This window comes from Gobio gobio, assembly GCF_949357685.1.
Source record: "Gobio gobio genome assembly, chromosome: 25".
Lineage (NCBI taxonomy): Eukaryota > Metazoa > Chordata > Actinopteri > Cypriniformes > Gobionidae > Gobio > Gobio gobio.
This window is the reverse complement of record NC_137121.1, coordinates 26,404,168-26,424,567: the sequence shown is the minus strand read 5'-3', so window position 1 is coordinate 26,424,567 and position 20,400 is coordinate 26,404,168. Positions and strand designations below refer to the sequence as shown.

General features: G+C 37.2%; 1 protein-coding gene across 6 annotated transcripts in view; it reads right to left on the bottom strand.

Moving 5' to 3' along the window:
- fbxo31 (F-box protein 31) overlaps nucleotides 1–20,400 on the bottom strand; it is a 24,781-nt gene extending 4,381 nt beyond the window's left edge. For 3 of the 6 annotated variants that reach the window (XR_013815968.1, XR_013815969.1, XM_079809301.1), the window contains exons 1-8: nucleotides 19,920–20,400; nucleotides 18,717–18,788; nucleotides 9,902–9,978; nucleotides 7,360–7,527; nucleotides 7,193–7,267; nucleotides 4,368–4,477; nucleotides 4,084–4,237; nucleotides 1,887–2,236 (exon numbers count right to left, since the gene is read on the bottom strand). Coding sequence is in view for 2 of the 6 variants with exons in the window: in XM_079809301.1 (XP_079665427.1) it covers nucleotides 1,887–2,236; nucleotides 4,084–4,237; nucleotides 4,368–4,477; nucleotides 7,193–7,267; nucleotides 7,360–7,527; nucleotides 9,902–9,978; nucleotides 18,717–18,788; nucleotides 19,920–20,322 (1,409 nt within the window). In the remaining 4 variants the exon portion in view is untranslated. Of the gene's footprint in view, nucleotides 1–1,886; nucleotides 2,237–4,083; nucleotides 4,238–4,367; nucleotides 4,478–7,192; nucleotides 7,268–7,359; nucleotides 7,528–9,901; nucleotides 9,979–15,619; nucleotides 15,707–18,716; nucleotides 18,789–19,919 lie in introns of all 6 variants that reach the window. The other 3 variants (XR_013815971.1, XM_079809300.1, XR_013815970.1) reach the window with 2 other exon arrangements.

Below are 20,400 nucleotides of genomic sequence, written 5' to 3'. Positions count from 1 at the left end.
TAGAAGGAAACTAAATTATTGCCTCCATTTAAACAATACAAATGAATATAAGAATTTATATAATAATTAAATTAAATGTTATATTAATGTACATATACACATTTAATATAAAATCAAGAAATCTAACAAGTTAAAAATGTAATGTCTATCAGTTTTATATACAGTATAATGTAATATAATATAAAATACATTAAATACATTTTTATATATAATATATTAATATATATCATTATCTAAAAATGTATTAATATAAGAATATACTAATTAATATAACATTTTAATTAAATTAAACTTAAAACATTTTAAATTTTCTTTTAGATTTTATATAATTTTTTATATGGAATATAATAATAATCCATTTACAACTTACATTTATTATAATTGTTTAATTCATGTATTATTTCTGTGTGTATATATATTTTTAATGGTTTTGAAAGGCTGCACTTATTTGATCAAAAATACAATAAAAACAGTATTATTGTGAAATATTTTTACAATTTAAAATATAATATTTTTTCTATTTGAATATATTTTAAAATGTAATTTATTTCTGTGATTCAAAGCTGAATTTTCATCATCATTACTTCAGTCTTCAGTGTCACATGACCTTCAGAAATCATTGTAGTATGAGGATTTGCTTCTCAAGAAACATTTATGATTATTATCAATGTTGAAAACAGTTGTGTAAAATATTTTTCCAGTATTATTTAATGAATAGAAAGTTCAAAAGAACAGCATTTATCTGAAATACAAAGCTTTTGCAACATTATAAATGTCTATACTGTCACTTGATCAATTTAATACATCCTTGCGGAATAAATGTATTAATTTCTTAAGTCCCCCCCCACCCCAAAATATTCTTACTGACCCAAAACTTTTGAATGGTAGTATAATGTTACAAAAGCTTTATATTTCAGATAAATACTGTTCTTTTGAACTTTCTATTCATCAAAGAATCCCCCAAAAAATGTGTACACAACTGTTTTCAACATTGATAATAATCATAAATGTTTCTTGAGCAGCAAATCATCATATTAGAATGATTTCTGAAGGATCATGTGACACTGAAGAGTATGCTGAGTAATGATGATGAAAATTCAGCTTTGATCACAGGAACAAATTACATTGTACAATATATTCGAAAAAAAAGAAAAAAAAGTTTTTCATTTTCATAATATTTCACAATATTACAGCTTTTTTTGTATTTTTAATAACATAAATACAGCCTTGGTGAGCAGAAGAGACTTCTTTAAAAACATTAAAACTGGTAGTGTATAATTATGTCATAACATTTAATATTGTTTAGACATTAACTAAACATTTTGAATTATTCAATTATTATTAACAAACTAATATTAATAAATAATATACCAATTCATTTAATATAATATTTAAACCATTTTCTTTTCTATTTTATATTACTTTAATATATAATATGATAATCCATTAACAATGTAAACTTATTTTAGTTGTTTAATTTATTTATTTTTCTGTATAGAAATATATAATACAATTGTGCCATATAAATAGCCTAATATAAAAAATGTATAGACATACATTTCAATATAAAGATTTACGGTTTAACAAGTCACATTTCTTAATTTATTTAAATTGTTTATTTTGCCTATTTTATACAATATAATGATTTAAAATATATACATACCTGTATAATAAAATGAATGAATACATATTTTATATGAAATGTTTAAAGATAAAAATGTCAATGTATATATATATATATATATATAATTTATTGATGTATGCCTGATCATTATATAATGTTTAGAATATTTAATGCTTAAATTAGATTAAATTTAAAAATGTACAGTTTAATAGATTGCTAGTGTAAATCACAAACCGAGGCCCTCTGACGATACGGCACTCACCACATCTTGCAGGTGCGAGGGTACACTTCATTACGGGCCATGACTCCCAGAGGCAGCACAAAAGGTTGAGGTTCAGGTGCGTCGCTGCAGGCAGCAGCTCCCGGCTCGTCATCCTCCGCTCCAGTAGGGGGCGCTGAACCTGAGCCCTCCGCCTCCTGAGGGGGGGTCACCTGTGTAGCCTCTGATGGGGCGTCCCGGCCCTGTGAACCGCTCTGGGCCTCCTCATGCACCCCCCGCACCAGACGAGACACCTCTTCCATGCTGCGCTGGTGCTCCAGGTCTGGCAGACGCACCGGGCGGTTCAGGTCTATTTCTAACGTCAGCTGACCTGCTGGGACATTGGGATCTCCCTAGAAAACAAACAAGATCAAATGAAACATAATATAGGCTAGGTGTTGTTCGAGCCTAGAAATGGATACTTTGGGGGAAATTTGTTCTTTTGTTTTATTTATTATGTATTATTCTAGAGACAATATGGAAACATTAAAGTGAACATTGAAAATACAGTGTTTGTATTGGGAACCTTCATTTCACATATTTAAGCATTCAGTTGAAAACATTCACACATAATTTTGTCATTAACATTCGCTTATAAACTGAGTGTTGAAGACCAAAAGCAACAAGGAGAGAGTGAGACGGCCTAACAAGAAATTATTTGGCAAAATGTACAATAACTTCAATGATTAAACACCTGATTGTAGCGCCTACTGGTAAGATCTGGTAGCACTGGCACTTCCTGAAAAGTCAAATTTCCAACTATTCCAACTATTTGAACCACTAATATTGTGGAAAAGTAATAAATACTTTAAAATTATAAATAATGTTTTAAATCAAATTATTTATTTTGCACATGCAAGTATTACATTTAACAAATAATTTATTTAATGTAATTAAATGTTTTATTTCTTATGTCTAATATAATATATTTATGTCTATATACATTTATTTTATACATTATTATAATTTATAATTTTAATAGTTAATTAATAATTATGTTGTTGTTATCTTTATATATTATATAAAGATAACAACAACATAATTATTAATTAACTATTAAAATTATAAATTATAATAAAGTATAAAATAAATGTAAATTATAATAATGATAAAATGTATTAAAAGGCTTTATTTATTTTGTCTTTATATATATTTTGTATATAACAATCAATTATGTATAATTTAATATAATAAATAATTAATGAAATATCTAAATTATAATATATAAAAATAATATAAATTAATTCAATATATAATATATAAAATGCCTGTTTATTATTATTATTTAAATTATAAACCATACATCATTTATAAAAATAATATTACTTTAGATAATAATAATTATTAGTAGCAGTATGAACAACTGTATTTTCAACTGTATTTTGTATTATTGAATTTTTAGTAATAAAATCATGCATCAAATGTTTCAATTCATTGCTTAATTACATAAATGTGAAATAGTATCTCCAAAGATACAAGTAGTTAATGCAATCTGTTCTCATCAAATTAAACATGCTTTTTCATATCAAAAAACGTTTGTCATGATAACTTCAATAGAGGAACAGGCTGCATCCTAAATTGCACTTCCCTACTATATTATAAGGGGAAAAACAGTATGTGACAAATCTGTCTGAATTCAAAGTACTCATAAAACAGTAGACAAAAAGTACCCGGATGACCTACTACTTCCGACGAAATTATGAAGTGTGCATACGATGGACACATTACTATCCCATGAGGCCACGGGAAAGGGTTTATGAATGACAGTGAAGTGACACAACTGATGCTGATAGGTCACATTACAACATGGTAAATGTAGGATTACATTCATACTATATAGAACAAACTTTCTTAGTGGTTGCGAGGTAATTACTTTTTCAAAATGAGTACCAACTCGAGAGCAATTTCGGATGCAGCCATAGTGTTCCGACAGGATGGATTCCTTCCTAGTTATGGATTTAACATTATGCCCAGAAAACTGAATCTTCATTATGTTTCCATGATTAAAGTCAACAGCAAATTAACAAAAGACAAAACCTAATTTACTCCTGTGATGATTGCCTGGCATCATAAAGCTTGATAGAAATCACACAGGTGTTTACTTGTGTTTCATTGTTTGATCAGTTTGTGTGTTTCCAGGGTATCAAAGTCCTCTAGCAGTCGGGCAACAGTAATCTATACCTATGGACATCAAACTCACAGTAAGTTTGGTGGCTTTGGCCTTGGAGCCATGGAAGCTCAGCATAATAATCTCCAGGCCGTGACTGCCATACGTCCCTTTGAAGAGGCCCGGCTGCAGGAGGTCTGAAGGGAGGCACGGGGGCAGATAAATCCGCCGGTATGTCAGGCAATTACTGAAACCAAGAAACATGTATTTAAAACACACGAAACACATCTGGTACCAGCTGTCATCTGGCCAGAATATTTCACTGGGGAGATGAAACTGTTAGTTTTGGATGAGAACAGGTCATGAAGAAGACTTACTCGTATTGGCTGGTGTAAATGAACTTCATGAGGATCAACTCCTGCATGTGCTCGTGGAAAATGTCCTCCAACGTTCGTCCCCATTCCTCCTCCAACCACGTTCTGAATTCCTGCACAAGCACACGGAAGAGGAAAAAACTGAAACTGCCATATTTACTTTTACTGCCACACATATTGCGATATGAGGATTTTGTGTGTGTGTGTGTGTTCACACCTGAGTTTACTCTTTACAAGAATTAACACAAACCTCTTTCAGTAAAGGTTAAAATTAACCGATCTGTAGGCTACTTGCATTTAAATTACACACAAGGAAGTTTTTATAATAATCTTATAAACATAATTATGTTTTATGTTCTTTATATATATAAATGGTGGCTGTCATAAAACATGAAGGATTTATTCAAACACATTTAATATTGAAAAAGTAAAAATATAAGGAATACACACTAGCTGTTCTACAGATGGTGGCACGAGCACCTGATTTGGTAGTGATGGGGGGATTTTTAATCATAAATTTAGTATTGTTTTGCATTAATAAGTGCAATTACTAATAATATTACTTGTTTGTTTATTGTAAATTTGAAATTCACTGAGCTTGAATTGATATGCAGATAAAAATTGTTCTTCTATAGCATCACACTGAACTGACGAAAGCTTCAGTGATAAAAGGAGCGCTCTTTACTTGTTTTCTGTGTAATTCAGTCATAATTCGAAGCAACGTTTTTGTTTTTCGTGAGTCTTTGCGACTACTTTTCCATATATTAGAGTGGAAATGGCTATTAAGTCAATAAGTGCTCCTCTGCCGCTGTCTACTGGTTATAGTGGTAATTGAATGTCTTTAAGAAAATAAATAAAATTTAAGTGATTGTTTACCAAGGAGTATTTTTCCTATATCGTTAAACTTTTAATTTAACAAATCATCACATTAAAAATAGCATTCAAATTGTATAATATTTGGAGTGCTGGAAAAGTTCTTGCATTTCTCTCAAAAGGTTATACGAACCCCGAGATGAATAATGTAAAAAAAACAGACTATTTTTGCCACAATACCATGGTTACAGTTAGCATTGCTACATTAAATCCATGATGAATGTTGGTGATTTGTGAATTGAAAAGCCTTCAATAACTTGTTTGTTTGTAGCACAATGTTTTTCCTGGTTTCCACGACTGCGCTGTTGGATCTGATGTCTGTGGAACAGAGAATTCTGCACTGAATTTGAATGCTTCTCACTAGATCTCGCTGCGATGTTATTAATTGTGCGACAAATTGAAACTGTGTAGAAATGGTGTCAGGTGATCGAGATGGGCCTGAAAGAACCTGTTCTGAGCTCGCACTGCGCTGTCTAATATTGGTCCGAGCTGATAAACGGTCCCCGCATGCGCAGCTCAAATTTGCTTTGCTTCACTATCTGCTTGTTGTTTCTCATATGCAACAGAAATGAAAGCTCTTATCAGCTGGGCAACTTGGTGGTGGCCCCAGTGAAAAAAGGTCGCAAAATGCAACCATTTGGTCGCAGTCTGGAGCCCTGGAATATGTAACATAGTGCATATATTTAGCAAAATGCTGCTCTCCAAGTTCATTCGAGCTGACTAACAATTTTTTGGTCATTTAATGGCTTTTCTGAGGTAACATTGTTTACAAGCTAAAACAGACGTGTTTCCGTGGTTTTATTGAGCAATTGTGACGTGACGATGCGGATTTCGGTAAGTTATACTGTGTCTTTAAACACACCGGAAGAGATGATCAGTTCACGTGCCCTGCTGCTTCTCTTGAACTGAGGCACTACAGCGATCTGTCACGCCACAATAAAGAGTGCCAAAATTGTATGTATTGTTCGATTTTTTTCATATTAAATTTACAGAATTTGAAAGCTGAGACTTTGTTTCATGTCAGAAGTAACAAAGCACAAAGATTACTGAGATTTATTGGATGGGAGGCACGATTAAAACTTCTGTTCATTCATCAACTGAAAACAGCATAGACCAGGGGTGGTGAACTCTGGTCCTGGAGAGAGCCACAGTCCTGCAGAGTTTTGCTTCAACCCTAATCAAACACACCTGAACAAGCTAATCAAGGTCTGAGGGGTTACTAGGGCCCTGTCCCAAATGGCACACTTCATGTGCACTTTCGGTCTTGTGGACTTACAATGGCCACTGCGTGCGCGTGTCCGTTAAGTCCACAAGACCGCAGGGTGTCCCAGTTGTCATTTTAGGTCTCAGAAGGGTGCTCGCGGGCGCCCCCTTTGAGGTCGATATGCACCCTCGTAGCGCACTTCTGCTGAGCCCGCACTGGTGGACTTCTTCCCGGCAGTCGAAGTGGCATGACGTCGTGAAAGTGCAGACTCCGAGGAAGACCGTGAGGGTTTAGGGTGCCATTTGGGACAGGGCCTAGGAAGCTACAGGCAGGTGAGTTTTATCAGGGTTGGAGCTGAACTCTGCAGGACAGAGGCTCTCCAGGACCGGAGTTCGCCACCCCTGGCATACACTGAAAAATCGATTCTTGGGATTTAAGAATTGATATCGGTTACAATCGAAAAATATATATTTTTTAACCAGCCCTACTGTTTATGTCTTATTTTCTTTATTTTCAAATGTTAAACTGTCAAACCTTTATTTTGACCTTTTATTAAAGTAATTCCGACATGGTGTGAACACACCTAAAGAATCATGGGCTGCACGTGTGCTGATGAGCAGTGCCTCTGAAGCCAGATTCACAACAAGCCATATTGCAATATCGACTTTATTCTGATACTTCGTGCAGCACTACATCATCCAGTCACTGCCAAAAAAGCTTTATTGTCGTCTGACCAGCACCAGTTTCCTACCTCTTGCCTTCCTCCAGGCATCCGATGGTGATCGGTCTGGTTGCATTTGGTGGAAAATTCATCTTTCTTCACAGTCTGGGGAAATTAAAGGTCAACATTTTGTGTAACTGTGGCAAAATTGGGCCATTATGTTAGATGTAAAATGGTACAAATATGGTACAATTTACCTGAATGTCTCCTTTATGAGGGCCCTTATGTCCGTACATACATTCTACTGTGGCTTTGTTTTTCTCCCACATATGTATACGGAAAAGGGGCCGTCTACGCATGGGGTCCTCCACACGGGGATCATGGGGTGGTAAATACATCCAGCCTATGATGAATAGACCATCAACCTAAAATGATCAAAGCAAGAAAGAGTTATAAAATATGGTACACGTGTACATTTAATGTGTGTGGTCTCATATACAACGATCAGACATGACAATATGACCACCTTCCTGATTTTGTGTCCTGTCGAGGCATGGACACCACTAGACCCCTGAAGGTGTGCTGTGGTATCTGTTCAGCATATCCTACAGATGCTCAATTGGATTGAGATCTGGGGAATTTGGAGGCCAAGTCAACACCTCAAACTCATTGTTGTGCTCCTCAAACTATTCCTGAACCATTTTTGCTTTGTGGCGTGGGCGCATTATCCTGTGAAAGAGACCACAGCCACCAGGGAATACCGTTTGGTCTACAAACATGGTCTGCAACAATGCTTAGGTAGGTGGTACGTGTCAAAGAAACATCCAAATGGATGGCAGGACCCAAGGTTTCAAAGCATCACACTGCCTCCACTGGCTTGCCTTCTTTGCATCCTGGTGCCATGTGTTCCCCAGGTAAGCGACGCACTCGGCCATCCATGTGATGTAAAAGAAAATGTGATTCATCAGACCAGGCCACCTTCTTCCATTGCCCCGTGGTCCAGTTCTGATGCTCACGTGCTCAGTGTTGGCACTTTCGGCGGTGGACAGGGTTCAGCATGGGCGCCCTGACTGGTCTCATCACAGCCCCATACACAACAAACTGTGATGCACTGTGTATTCTGACACCTTTCTATCAGAACCAGCATTAACTTCTTGAGCAATTTGAGCTCCAGTAGCTCGTCTGTTTGATCGGACCACACAGGCCAGCCTTCGCTCCCCACGTGCATCAATGAGCCTTGGCCGCCCATGACCCTGTCGCCGGTTCACCACTGTTCCTTCCTTGGCCCACTTTTAATAGATATTGAGCTGACCACTGCAGACCAGGAACACCCCACAAGAGCTGCAGTTTTGGAGATGCTCTGACCCAGTCGTCTAGCCATCACAATTTGGCCTTTGTCAAACTCACTCATCAAATCATTTTTTTCCTGCTTCTAACACATCAACTTTGAGGACAAAATGTTCACTTGCTGCCTAATATATCCCACCCACTAACTGGTGCCGTGATGAAGAGATAATCAGTGTTATTCACTTCACCTGTCATATTGTTATGCCTGATCGGTGTATATTGTATTATAATTGTATTTTGTTTCAGAGATTTTTTTATACAATTTACAGTTTTATATTTGACAAGCTATTGAGTGAATTATGATAAGAGTGTTCCAAATCGTAAATTAAAAATATGATCCTATTTCCAGTGGATTTTTAAAATATGCATCCATACATGATTTTTTGGGCTAAATGGACAAATGCCTGGCCAAAGCAGCCTCAACAGGGCAAGTGTGAAATGCACAAACCAAAACGTGTATGGCAGTAAAAAATAACCAAAAGTACTTCAAAAAGTACTCATCAATTACCTTAAAAAGTACTTTTTTATGGAGATAATCTATACCAAAAAAGTACTTTTTATGGAATAAAAAATATACTTTAAAAAAATATACTTAAGTGTGAAATAATTGTAATGTTTTCAGACAATGTTAATTGCAATTGCATTAAAATGTATTATAGTTTAAATTTACTTAGAGTGCTTTTATACCAACTTATTTGGGACTTACATCTTTATATATAATTTCAGCTTTATTGTCTATGGTTAAAGTGTAGATCACTAAAACAATAATTTAAAAAGTATTTTAAAGTAAAACTTTTATTTTGACACCTACAAAGTAAATATATGTTTGATTCAAAAGAAGTGGAAGAGTAATTTATACAGGCGTATCTACTAAGTCGATGTATCAGAATGGTAATGCGTTTTATGTATCACGCTCTACAATGTTGGACACATAAAGATAAATAATATGATTATCAAACAGCTAATAATGTATTGCTAATGTACAAACCATGTTCCCGTTCGCCATCTCAGTCTGCCTTCTAAAAATCAGTATCCTTAGAAACGCTTTGAACAACTCAGAACATCAGTGGAGAAAGGCATATAATTCATCATAACATCATAATATACATCATATACATAATTCACCCGCTATATTGCTAAATGTACCTGCTTTTTCATAAAATATACCGGGATAACCTGGCTTCTCTTGAGACTCCTTTGTTTCGCAGCAGTTAATAATATGCTAAAGCCCGCCCACATGTTGACGTGATTGGTTACAACATATTTGCGACGTAGAGAACAGGGACGATTTCAGAACTGCGTTCTTTGGTTCACTGCAGTTTTAAGGAGAAAATACTCAGCAATGGTGTTGAATGATGAATATACACATGGCTTGTCTTAAAGGATATTAAAAACACCACATAGACACATAAACAACACTAAAAACGTTAAATCTTGTGATGTTAGTCTTACCACCACATTCAGGAGTCCTCCATAGGGGCCGATATCAGGCTGCCAGAGACCCAGGATGTGTCTATAGGGATGTAACACTGGAAAACAAATACAAAACATGACATTTATACGTCACAAATCCGCATACAACACACGAACGAACCCAGAAGAACGTTAGATGAGGTGAAATCACCGCAAGTGCATGAACTCATGAATGCATGTTGAGTGTGTGAGTATATGCCACTTTTTTGCCATGCAAAATTCTGGGAGTTAGAGGACTAAAACGTATCCATGTTTGGTCACCTTTAATTCATCTGCATCTCACACAGTCAGCTCATGTTAGCGCAACCCTTGCCATCCCGTGTCTATCACACACGCATGCAGGACACACACGTGCTCGGCGCTCGGCAGAAGCTGCCCTTGTGTTGCTATCAGATCAATTTGTCCCAAACAAGGCTGTGTCCCAATACGCATATTATCCATACTAAATCATTTGTGAAATTAGCATTAGTGCGTTTCAAATCGGTACATTGCAAATAATATGCCAAAGACACAGGCAGTATTATTTCCAGTGGAATAATATGTGTGTGTAGCTAATAATTACCCACAAATCCTTGTGCTACAGAATACTTTTCCAGGTGTAAAAAAACAAATGGCAGGAAATGTGATGCCAAAAACATATGAAAAAGTAATAATGGATCTTAATGTAATGAATTTAGCTAGATGAATGAATAAGGTAACGATATGTATGATGATAATAATAAGAAGTGTGTATGTACTTTTAGTGTGTAGTAAAACTATGCACACTGAGATTCAGCCTTAAAGGAATGTTCCATGTTCAAAATAAGTTAAGAATCTGTGACACACTGTCGAATAACTACAAATAAAACAATTAAAAATGGTTTTCGGTAATTGAAATACAGCAAGTTGAATATAAATCTAAATAAAAAACTTAAAACAGAAAAATTTGAAAAGTTCCCTTGGCTACTAATTAATAATGAAATTAATATGTTTAAGTTAACGGAAATAAAAAAAAACTAATACAATTTACAAAAGCGCATTACATTACTAAAACTACGATGTTATGTTATGGCTGATAACAGATAAAATGGTTATTAAGTTCTAAAGAATTTTTCTAAATTATATATTATCAACCGTTATAATTTAGGCATTATAATGTACAGAATGAAAAATGGATATTCATTTTGAGATTTACTAAAGACATCCTCCTGAGTATATATGAATACTTCCAAACAAAAAGGTATTTTTTGAAATCTAAAGTTGATTAATTTGTTATTTGGTGGGACTATTTCTCAGGATGGATGAACTTTTGGTTACTGAAAATGTCTACATTTGGATTTTTCTCTATGTAAACAGTCGCTTTCTGGTATACTTGTGCATGTGTGAGAAAGTTACCAGGTTTCCTAACTACATTGTCATCATGAGGCGACTTTAAAAAAAAGATTTTAATCACACTCATTTGCATTATTAATAAAGTGCCCCTATTATGCTTTTGTTATATTACCTTTCATGTAGTGTAATATACACTATATTGCCAAAAGTGTTGGGATGCCTGCCTTTATATGCACATGAACTTTAATGACATCCCATTCTTAATCCGTAGGGTTTAATATGGAGTTGGCCCACCCTTTGCAGCTATAACAGCTTCAACTCTTCTGGGAAGGCTTTCCACAAGGTTTAGGAGTGTGTTTATGGGAGTTTTTGACCATTCTTCTAGAAGCGCATTTGTGAGGTCGGGCACTGATGTTGGATGAGAAGGCCTGGCTCTCAGTCTCCGCTCTAATTCAACCCAAAGGTGTTCTGTCGGGTTGAGGTCAGGACTCTGTGCAGGCCAGTCAAGTTCCTCTACACCAAACTTGCTCATCCATGTCTTTATGGACCTTGCTTTGTGCACTGGTGCGCAGTCATGTTAGAACAGTAAGGGGCATCCCCAAACTGTTCCCACAAAGTTGGGAGCATGAAATTTGTCCAAAACGTCTTGGTGTGCTGAAGCATTAAGTGTTCCTTTCCTTTCTGGAACCAAGGGGCCAAACCCAACCCCTGAAAAACAACCCCACACCATAACCCCCCCCCCCTCCACCAAACTTTACACTTGGCACAATGCAGTCAGGCAAGTACCGTTCTCCCGTATTGCCAGACAGAGAAGCGTGATTGGTCACTCCAGAGAACACGTCTCCACTGCTCTAGAGTCCAGTGGTGCCGTGCTTTACACCACTGCATCCGACGCTTTGCATTGCACTTGGTGATGTAAGGCTTGGTGCAGCTGCTCGGCCATGGAAACCCATTCCATGAAGCTCTACGCACTGTTCTTGAGCTAATCTGAAGGCCACACGAAGTTCGGAGGTCTGTAGCTATTGACTCGCAGAAAGTTGGCGACTTCTGCGCACTGTGCGCCTCAGCATGCGCTGACCCCGCTCTGTGATTTTACGTGGCCTACCACTTCATGGCTGAGTTGCTGTTGTTCCCAATTGCTTCCACTTTGTTACAATATCACTAACAGTTGACCGTGGAATATTTAGTACTGAGGAAATTTCCTGAATGGACTTATTGCACAGGTGGAAACCTATCACGGTACCACGCTTGAATTCACTGAGCTCCTGAGAGCGGCCCATTCTTTCACAAATGTTTGTAGAAGCGTCTGCATGCCTAGTGCTTGATTTTATACACCTGTGACCATGGAAGTGATTGGAACACCTGGAATCAATGATTTGGAGGGGTGTCCCAATACTTTTGTCAATATAGTGTAACTGTTTGTGAATGTAAAATGTCTGCAAAGTTTCAAAGATCGAAGTGCAGATACATGGCGTTATTGTCTCCAAAACAAAGAGCCGATTCTGAACTGCCTGAAAAGAGTCGTCAGTAATTCCAGCTTTACTTTATTCATGAACCTGCCTAGGTTTGAAACAAATTTGCATAATGCCAACCTGTGGTCTTCACTGGCCGGTGAAAAACATCATCTTCCTCAGGTTCTGAGGTTCTTCCTCAGTTACTCCTTGCAGTTTTTCATTATCGGACTCCGGCTGGAATAGATACAGTAAAACTGCCGCCATAATAAATGTTCGTATTACTGTGTATCAAAGTGCTGAAGAAGATCCGGAGCTGAAATTTGTTTGGTTTCTGACACATGCTATAAGCAGTAGACCAATCACAACAGACTGGGACAACTGACCAATCAGAGCAGAGTAGACCAATCACAACAGACTGGGCTGTCTGACCAATTAGAGCAGAGTAGACCAATCACAACAGACTGGGCCATCTGACCAATCAGAGCAGAGTAGACCAATCACAAAAGACTGGGCTGTCTGACCAATTAGCGCAGAGTAGACCAATTACAACAGACTGGGCTGTCTGACCAATCAGAGCAGAATAGACCAATCACAACAGACTGGGCTGTCTGACCAATTAGAGCAGAGTAGACCAATCACAACAGACTGGGCTGTCTGACCAATCAGAGCAGAGTAGACTAATCACAACAGACTGGGCTGTCTGACCAATCAGAGCAGAGTAGACCAATCACAACAGACTGGGCTGTCTGACCAATCAGAGCAGAGTAGACCAATCACAACAGACTGGGCTGTCTGACCAATCAGAGCAGAGTAGACCAATCACAACAGACTGGGCTGTCTGACCAATCAGAGCAGAGTAGACCAATCACAACAGACTGGGCTGTCTGACCAATCAGAGCAGAGTAGACCAATCACAACAGACTGGGCTGTCTGACCAATCAGAGCAGAGTAGACCAATCACAACAGACTGGGCTGTCTGACCAATCAGAGCAGAGTAGACCAATCACAACAGACTGGGCTGTCTGACCAATCAGAGCAGAGTAGACCAATCACAACAGACTGGGCTGTCTGACCAATCAGAGCAGAGTAGACCAATCACAACAGACTGGGCTGTCTGACCAATCAGAGCAGAGTAGACCAATCACAACAGACTGGGCTGTCTGACCAATCAGAGCAGAGTAGACCAATCACAACAGACTGGGACAACTGACCAATCAGAGCAGAGTAGACCAATCACAACAGACTGGGCTGTCTGACCAATTAGAGCAGAGTAGACCAATCACAACAGACTGGGCTGTCTGACCAATTAGAGCAGAGTAGACCAATCACAACAGACTGGGCTGTCTGACCAATCAGAGCAGAGTAGACCAATCACAACAGACTGGGCTGTCTGACCAATTAGAGCAGAGTAGACCAATCACAACAGACTGGGCTGTCTGACCAATTAGAGCAGAGTAGACCAATCACAACAGACTGGGCTGTCTGACCAATCAGAGCAGAGTAGACCAATCACAACAGACTGGGCTGTCTGACCAATCAGAGCAGAGTAGACCAATCACAACAGACTGGGCTGTCTGACCAATCAGAGCAGAGTAGACCAATCACAACAGACTGGGCTGTCTGACCAATCAGAGCAGAGTAGACCAATCACAACAGACTGGGCTGTCTGACCAATCAGAGCAGAGTAGACTAATCACAACAGACTGGGCTGTCTGACCAATCAGAGCAGAGTAGACCAATCACAACAGACTGGGCTGTCTGACCAATCAGAGCAGAGTAGACCAATCACAACAGACTGGGCTGTCTGACCAATCAGAGCAGAGTAGACCAATCACAACAGACTGGGCTGTCTGACCAATCAGAGCAGAGTAGACCAATCACAACAGACTGGGCTGTCTGACCAATTAGAGCAGAGTAGACCAATCACAACAGACTGGGCTGTCTGACCAATCAGAGCAGAGTAGACCAATCACAACAGACTGGGCTGTCTGACCAATCAGAGCAGAGTAGACCAATCACAACAGACTGGGCTGTCTGACCAATTAGAGCAGAGTAGACCAATCACAACAGACTGGGCTGTCTGACCAATCAGAGCAGAGTAGACCAATCACAACAGACTGGGCTGTCTGACCAATCAGAGCAGAGTAGACCAATCACAACAGACTGGGCTGTCTGACCAATCAGAGCAGAGTAGACCAATCACAACAGACTGGGCTGTCTGACCAATCAGAGCAGAGTAGACCAATCACAACAGACTGGGCTGTCTGACCAATCAGAGCAGAGTAGACCAATCACAACAGACTGGGCTGTCTGACCAATCAGAGCAGAGTAGACCAATCACAACAGACTGGGCTGTCTGACCAATCAGAGCAGAGTAGACCAATCACAACAGACTGGGCTGTCTGACCAATCAGAGCAGAGTAGACCAATCACAACAGACTGGGCTGTCTGACCAATCAGAGCAGAGTAGACCAATCACAACAGACTGGGCTGTCTGACCAATTAGAGCAGAGTAGACCAATCACAACAGACTGGGCTGTCTGACCAATCAGAGCAGAGTAGACCAATCACAACAGACTGGGCTGTCTGACCAATCAGAGCAGAGTAGGTTCACAGAAAGGAGGAGTTTTATCAAACCTTTTCTGACTGCAATAAGGCTGCAATCTATATTATGGTCAAATTAAAGCACTTTTTGACCTTGGATGCATGTAAACCTATTGTAGGAGAAATAAATCCGGAACTGTTTAGAATAACACAATAGGGGCACTTTAAATATTATTCTATTTTCTTGATGGATATCATGTTCAGATAGTTTAACTTGCATTGAACCTGGAACAAAACATCATTAGCAAAGAGCATCTTCGACCAGCACCTTCACAGGCAGTGATTTGGATCCCCCACCACAAAGCCGTCTCACACAGCCAGTACATACAGTGTGTGTACACGTCCCGATAGTCCATATGCTCATAATCAGGGAGGAGCTTCATAAAGCGTCCCGACTTCACCTGCGGGTTCACACCTGCAGAGGTACGCAGGTGAGTGCGCCACAGGAAGAGAGGAGAGGCAAAGGAGGACAGCAGCTGACACACAGTGTGAAAATGTCACTCGCATATGCGAGGGAAAATTAATGTTTACAAGGCCGGGAGAGTGATAAGTGTTTCTTTTATACCTTCGTCTGCCACCTTGGAGGATAATATTTATTTTAAGTTAATACACCTGGTATATTAAATTTTTCAACTAAACATCGAAATACATCTAAATAATAAACTAAAATAACCATTTAAACTAAATTACTGATCAAATTATTGATCCAAAGCCCACACTGTCACACTGCCAATTTTTCCAGAATGGCTATACAGCTGAATAAAATTATGCTGCATTATTTTCCTGTTTAACACTGTAAAGCTGCTTTGAAACAATCTACATTGTTAAAAGCGCTATATAAATAAAGTTGACTTGACTTGACTATATAAGGACTTTTAAATCAACTGAATTATATACAAACGCCACACTGACTTCTGAGGAATCATTAGCCCCGTTTCCACCAAAATTACCTGGAACAATTTGTCCCAGGAACTTTTTTCCCAGGCTTTTCTCTATAAGCACCAAGCATGCATGTTTTCACCTGCTGAAATATCTTTGGTTTAAACCAACATTGATACTAAACTTAAACAAACCAGCCATACAAAGTGGGTTTAACTGACCATAAATCTGTCTTTTGTGAGCTAAATGCATTGAGAAAAATGACATGACAAATGACATGGAATGAGGTGGAGCAATGACTGTACATTACATGAACGGATCTGTTTTTTGAGCTGGAAAATCTGAACGACATTTAGAAAGACATTTCGCTCTATATGCTGCAGTATGCAGGGATTTGTCAGGATTTTTGCAGATCACTAATGTTGATTATAGTCGATTACCTGTTTGACCGACCAATGGCAGACAGGATTTCCAGTGTTTACTCAAACTAAAACTAAAAAACATTGTTAATTGAAGTAAAGCTGAAATAATATAAAATATAGACACTACATGAAAAACTTAAACTCGAAACAAAACTGAGAAATGTTGCTTTGGCAACGACGAACTGAAATAAAATAAGTGCTAAAATTAATAAAATACACTGAAATAAGAATAAATGAAAGCTATAAGGATTTAAAATTTGAAAAAAAAGGACTTTCAATACTTATTAGAGTGTTGTGTATGCAATGCAATGACGTACTCATTTTAAGAATGTAATTAAGCATTTTTTTTGTGACTCAGATTCACTTTTCCCCTATGAAAATGTCATTCCTGGGTAACGGTAATGAATTTTGAAATTCAATGACATTTTCTACCATTGTTGACATATACAAATGTACTGCTGATATCCATAATTGAAGCTCAACAAACAATTAGTGCCCAGAAAACTTTTTAATCGCAATTAATATAATCAATTTGGGATTTCATATAGACATGGGCTCATTTTTGGCTGTTGATAACTCAGAAACAAAATTCAGAAACAAATAGAAAAAAAGCTGGAAAATGAACCTGCGTAGAACCTTAAAACAATAAAGTAAATAAGACTTGTTTTATGATATCTTAATAAAACTTAATAAAAAACAGAATTGTGTAATCTAACACACAAATATGGGTTAAATGAATTGCCTGTGTCACTGTTGGAAGTATGGAAGGACATTCTGCAAGATTTTATCATCCTCATATATATTTCCAGATGTAACATTAATATGATGGTATTATTTAAATGTAGCCTTTGTAAAAATATAAAGGAAAACATTAAATGTTCCAAAAAAAAAATGTAAACGACTAGTATTTTCCAAGTCGACTAGCAGCAGTATCGTTTAATCAACTAGTCGACTAGTCTCGCACATCCCTAATAACAACAAATATTAATTAAAAACCAGATTGTTATACATACGTTATACAGCCCTGTCCTGGCAAAGAGAGGTTTTTTGTTATCCAGGAATGACAAAACAAATGTTTTTTTTCTTTATAATTAGGCACTAACTTAATCACCTGTGGAAAACTACAACTTAGCTATCATCATTTTAAGGTTATATTTTAAATCAAATCTTTTTTTTTAATATAAAAACATTATAAATATTTTATTAGCGTTATCATGATATTGCTACAAAGTGCACCAGTGACCGAAATTTTTTAAATTTCTTTCTGGCCTTTGCACATGTTATGGGGCTCCTTCAGGGTCTTCTTTTTGATACAATATTATGTCACATGATATACCAAAATGCATTATGGTCCAAAATGGTCATTGATTAGTCATCTGTTATCCAGGAATGACATTAGAGAAATCACAGTCTTTCTATCATAAAAATGTAAATAAGCTTAGTATTATCTCTATGTAGGTATCATTGAAAACATCAATACAATTATTTATTCCCAAGTACATTTTGAATTTTTGTATTCAGATTTTAAGTCAGGACAGTTACCCGGAATGACATTTTGGGACTTCTGAGCTCTAACGATTAATTATTTATAATGAATACTTACGAGTAATTAAGAGGGGAAGTCAGGTCATTTAATGTAGTGTATTTAAAAATGTATATATTTTTAATATTATGAATATGCTTTGGACACCAGAATCGACACGCCACGTCATTGACCCGTATTTAAAAAACAAAAACTCAAAAAAATGCCATTATTATTAATGTTTACAACTGTTGGTTCGACGAAAAGGTGTTTTTTTCAGGATTCTTTGATGAATAGAATAGAATAAAGAGAACAGAATTATTTAAATTAAAATATAAATATTTTATAACATTATAATGTCACTTTTGCTGAATAAAAATATTTACTTTTTTCAACAACAAAAAAAACTTGGTAGAAAAGTGATAGACTTTTTCAGGATTCTTTGATGAATAGAAAGTTCAAAAGAACAGCATTATTTATTTCTTACAGTCACATTTGCTGAATTTTTTGTTTTACTTTATAAATACAAAAAAAAAAAATATTTCAAATGAATAGGAACTGACAAAATAGGTGTCTTTTGTGGTTCCAGTAGATTTACTTACGTTTCACATACAGATCTCGGCTCGACATACCCACAATCTCCATTTTCCGCAGGTCATCTCTCATCCCGAATTCTGAAAGAAGAGGAAAAACTCATGACAAACTGCACAATAAAACAATCATCTGCACCAAAAACATGTTAAAACATGTCAACTAACTTACTGGTGTCATTTCAGAATAACTAAACTAATATTTCCTGTGCAAACTTTTAAGCTGATGATTAACATAATACACAATTTTACAGTATTCTGTCCCACTGTACTCTACTCAACTAAATGTATTATATTATTGCAGTGGTGTTAGGGCTTGTTAAACAGATGGTTATGTAATAACTGCAAGAGCTGAGATAAGAGAAGTGACACCCTGACACACACACACACTCACACACACACACACACACACACACACACACACACACACACACACACACACACACACACACACACACACACACACACACACACACACACACGTGTACGTTTATTACATTTACATTTATGCATTTAGCAGACACTTTTATCCATGTATTACATGTATATATTTTTCTATATAACTTTAATTTAATGACTCTATAACTGATTACATGCGAGTGTACCTAACTCATTATGTGAAGAGGTCAAAATATCCACTTTTTTGTTGATGGTTTAATATAATATAAACCAAATTTTATGGTTTTATGATCAAAATAAATGTATGCAAAATGGACTCCAGCAGATAAAAGTGTTTCAAATATTGTATAAATAAGAAATAATTCAAAAAAAAAATAGTAATGATAATATATTAAGGCAAACTAAATATTAAAATACATAAATAAAAATATTTCAGGAAAGTTATAGGTTTATATATATATATATATATATATATATATATATATATATATATATATATATATATATATATATATATATATATATAAATCTTAAACATTTCTGACTCTAGGTCCCCAAAAAAATCCCAATTAATTTTCTGATTTGAAAACCCCCCCAAAAAAACAGAAAATGCTCATCATAGAAGATGTCTATTTACTGGATAATATAATGTAATATAATTACAAAACTACATAGGATAAGCTGGTGTAGAGAATGGATAATATAATATAATAGTCAGGGTCTGTTTGAATTACACACACTGCCAATACATATATGTCGACTGTAAAGAAGAAGGCCACTATATAAAACCCAAATGGCTTTCCACATCATTATTACCATCTGTGCATCTCCTCCTCCAGATGGTTTCCGTGTTCAGTATCTGCCTGAATTTCTTGCACACTAGCGCCAGGTTGGGCAGCGCAGTGCCGGGCAGAGAAGAGAAGATCTCCACCAGAATCTCCGGCGGCAGATCCAGCAGTGACTGCGGGTGTGGTGGCCCAGTGTCCGCACAGCCGAGTCCACCGGCTCCGCTAGGCCCCGCGCCGCGGCTGTTATGACAGCTGCTGCCATTGGGCTCGTCTTTCGTTTTGCCCACGACCCTCTCCTCTTCCTCCTCCTCGTCCATGTCCATCTCGGAGTCGCTATCCTGATCAGCCTGGCTGTGCCTCTGCCGCCTCCTGCACCGCCGCGACTGACCCACTCCACAGAGCCTGGCACACACCGCCATCCGTAGCAACATTACATCATCACCGCACAACAACAACTGCTGTCAGTCAGTCAGTCACCTGCAGTGCTCCTCTGGTGCGTGCGCGTGCGT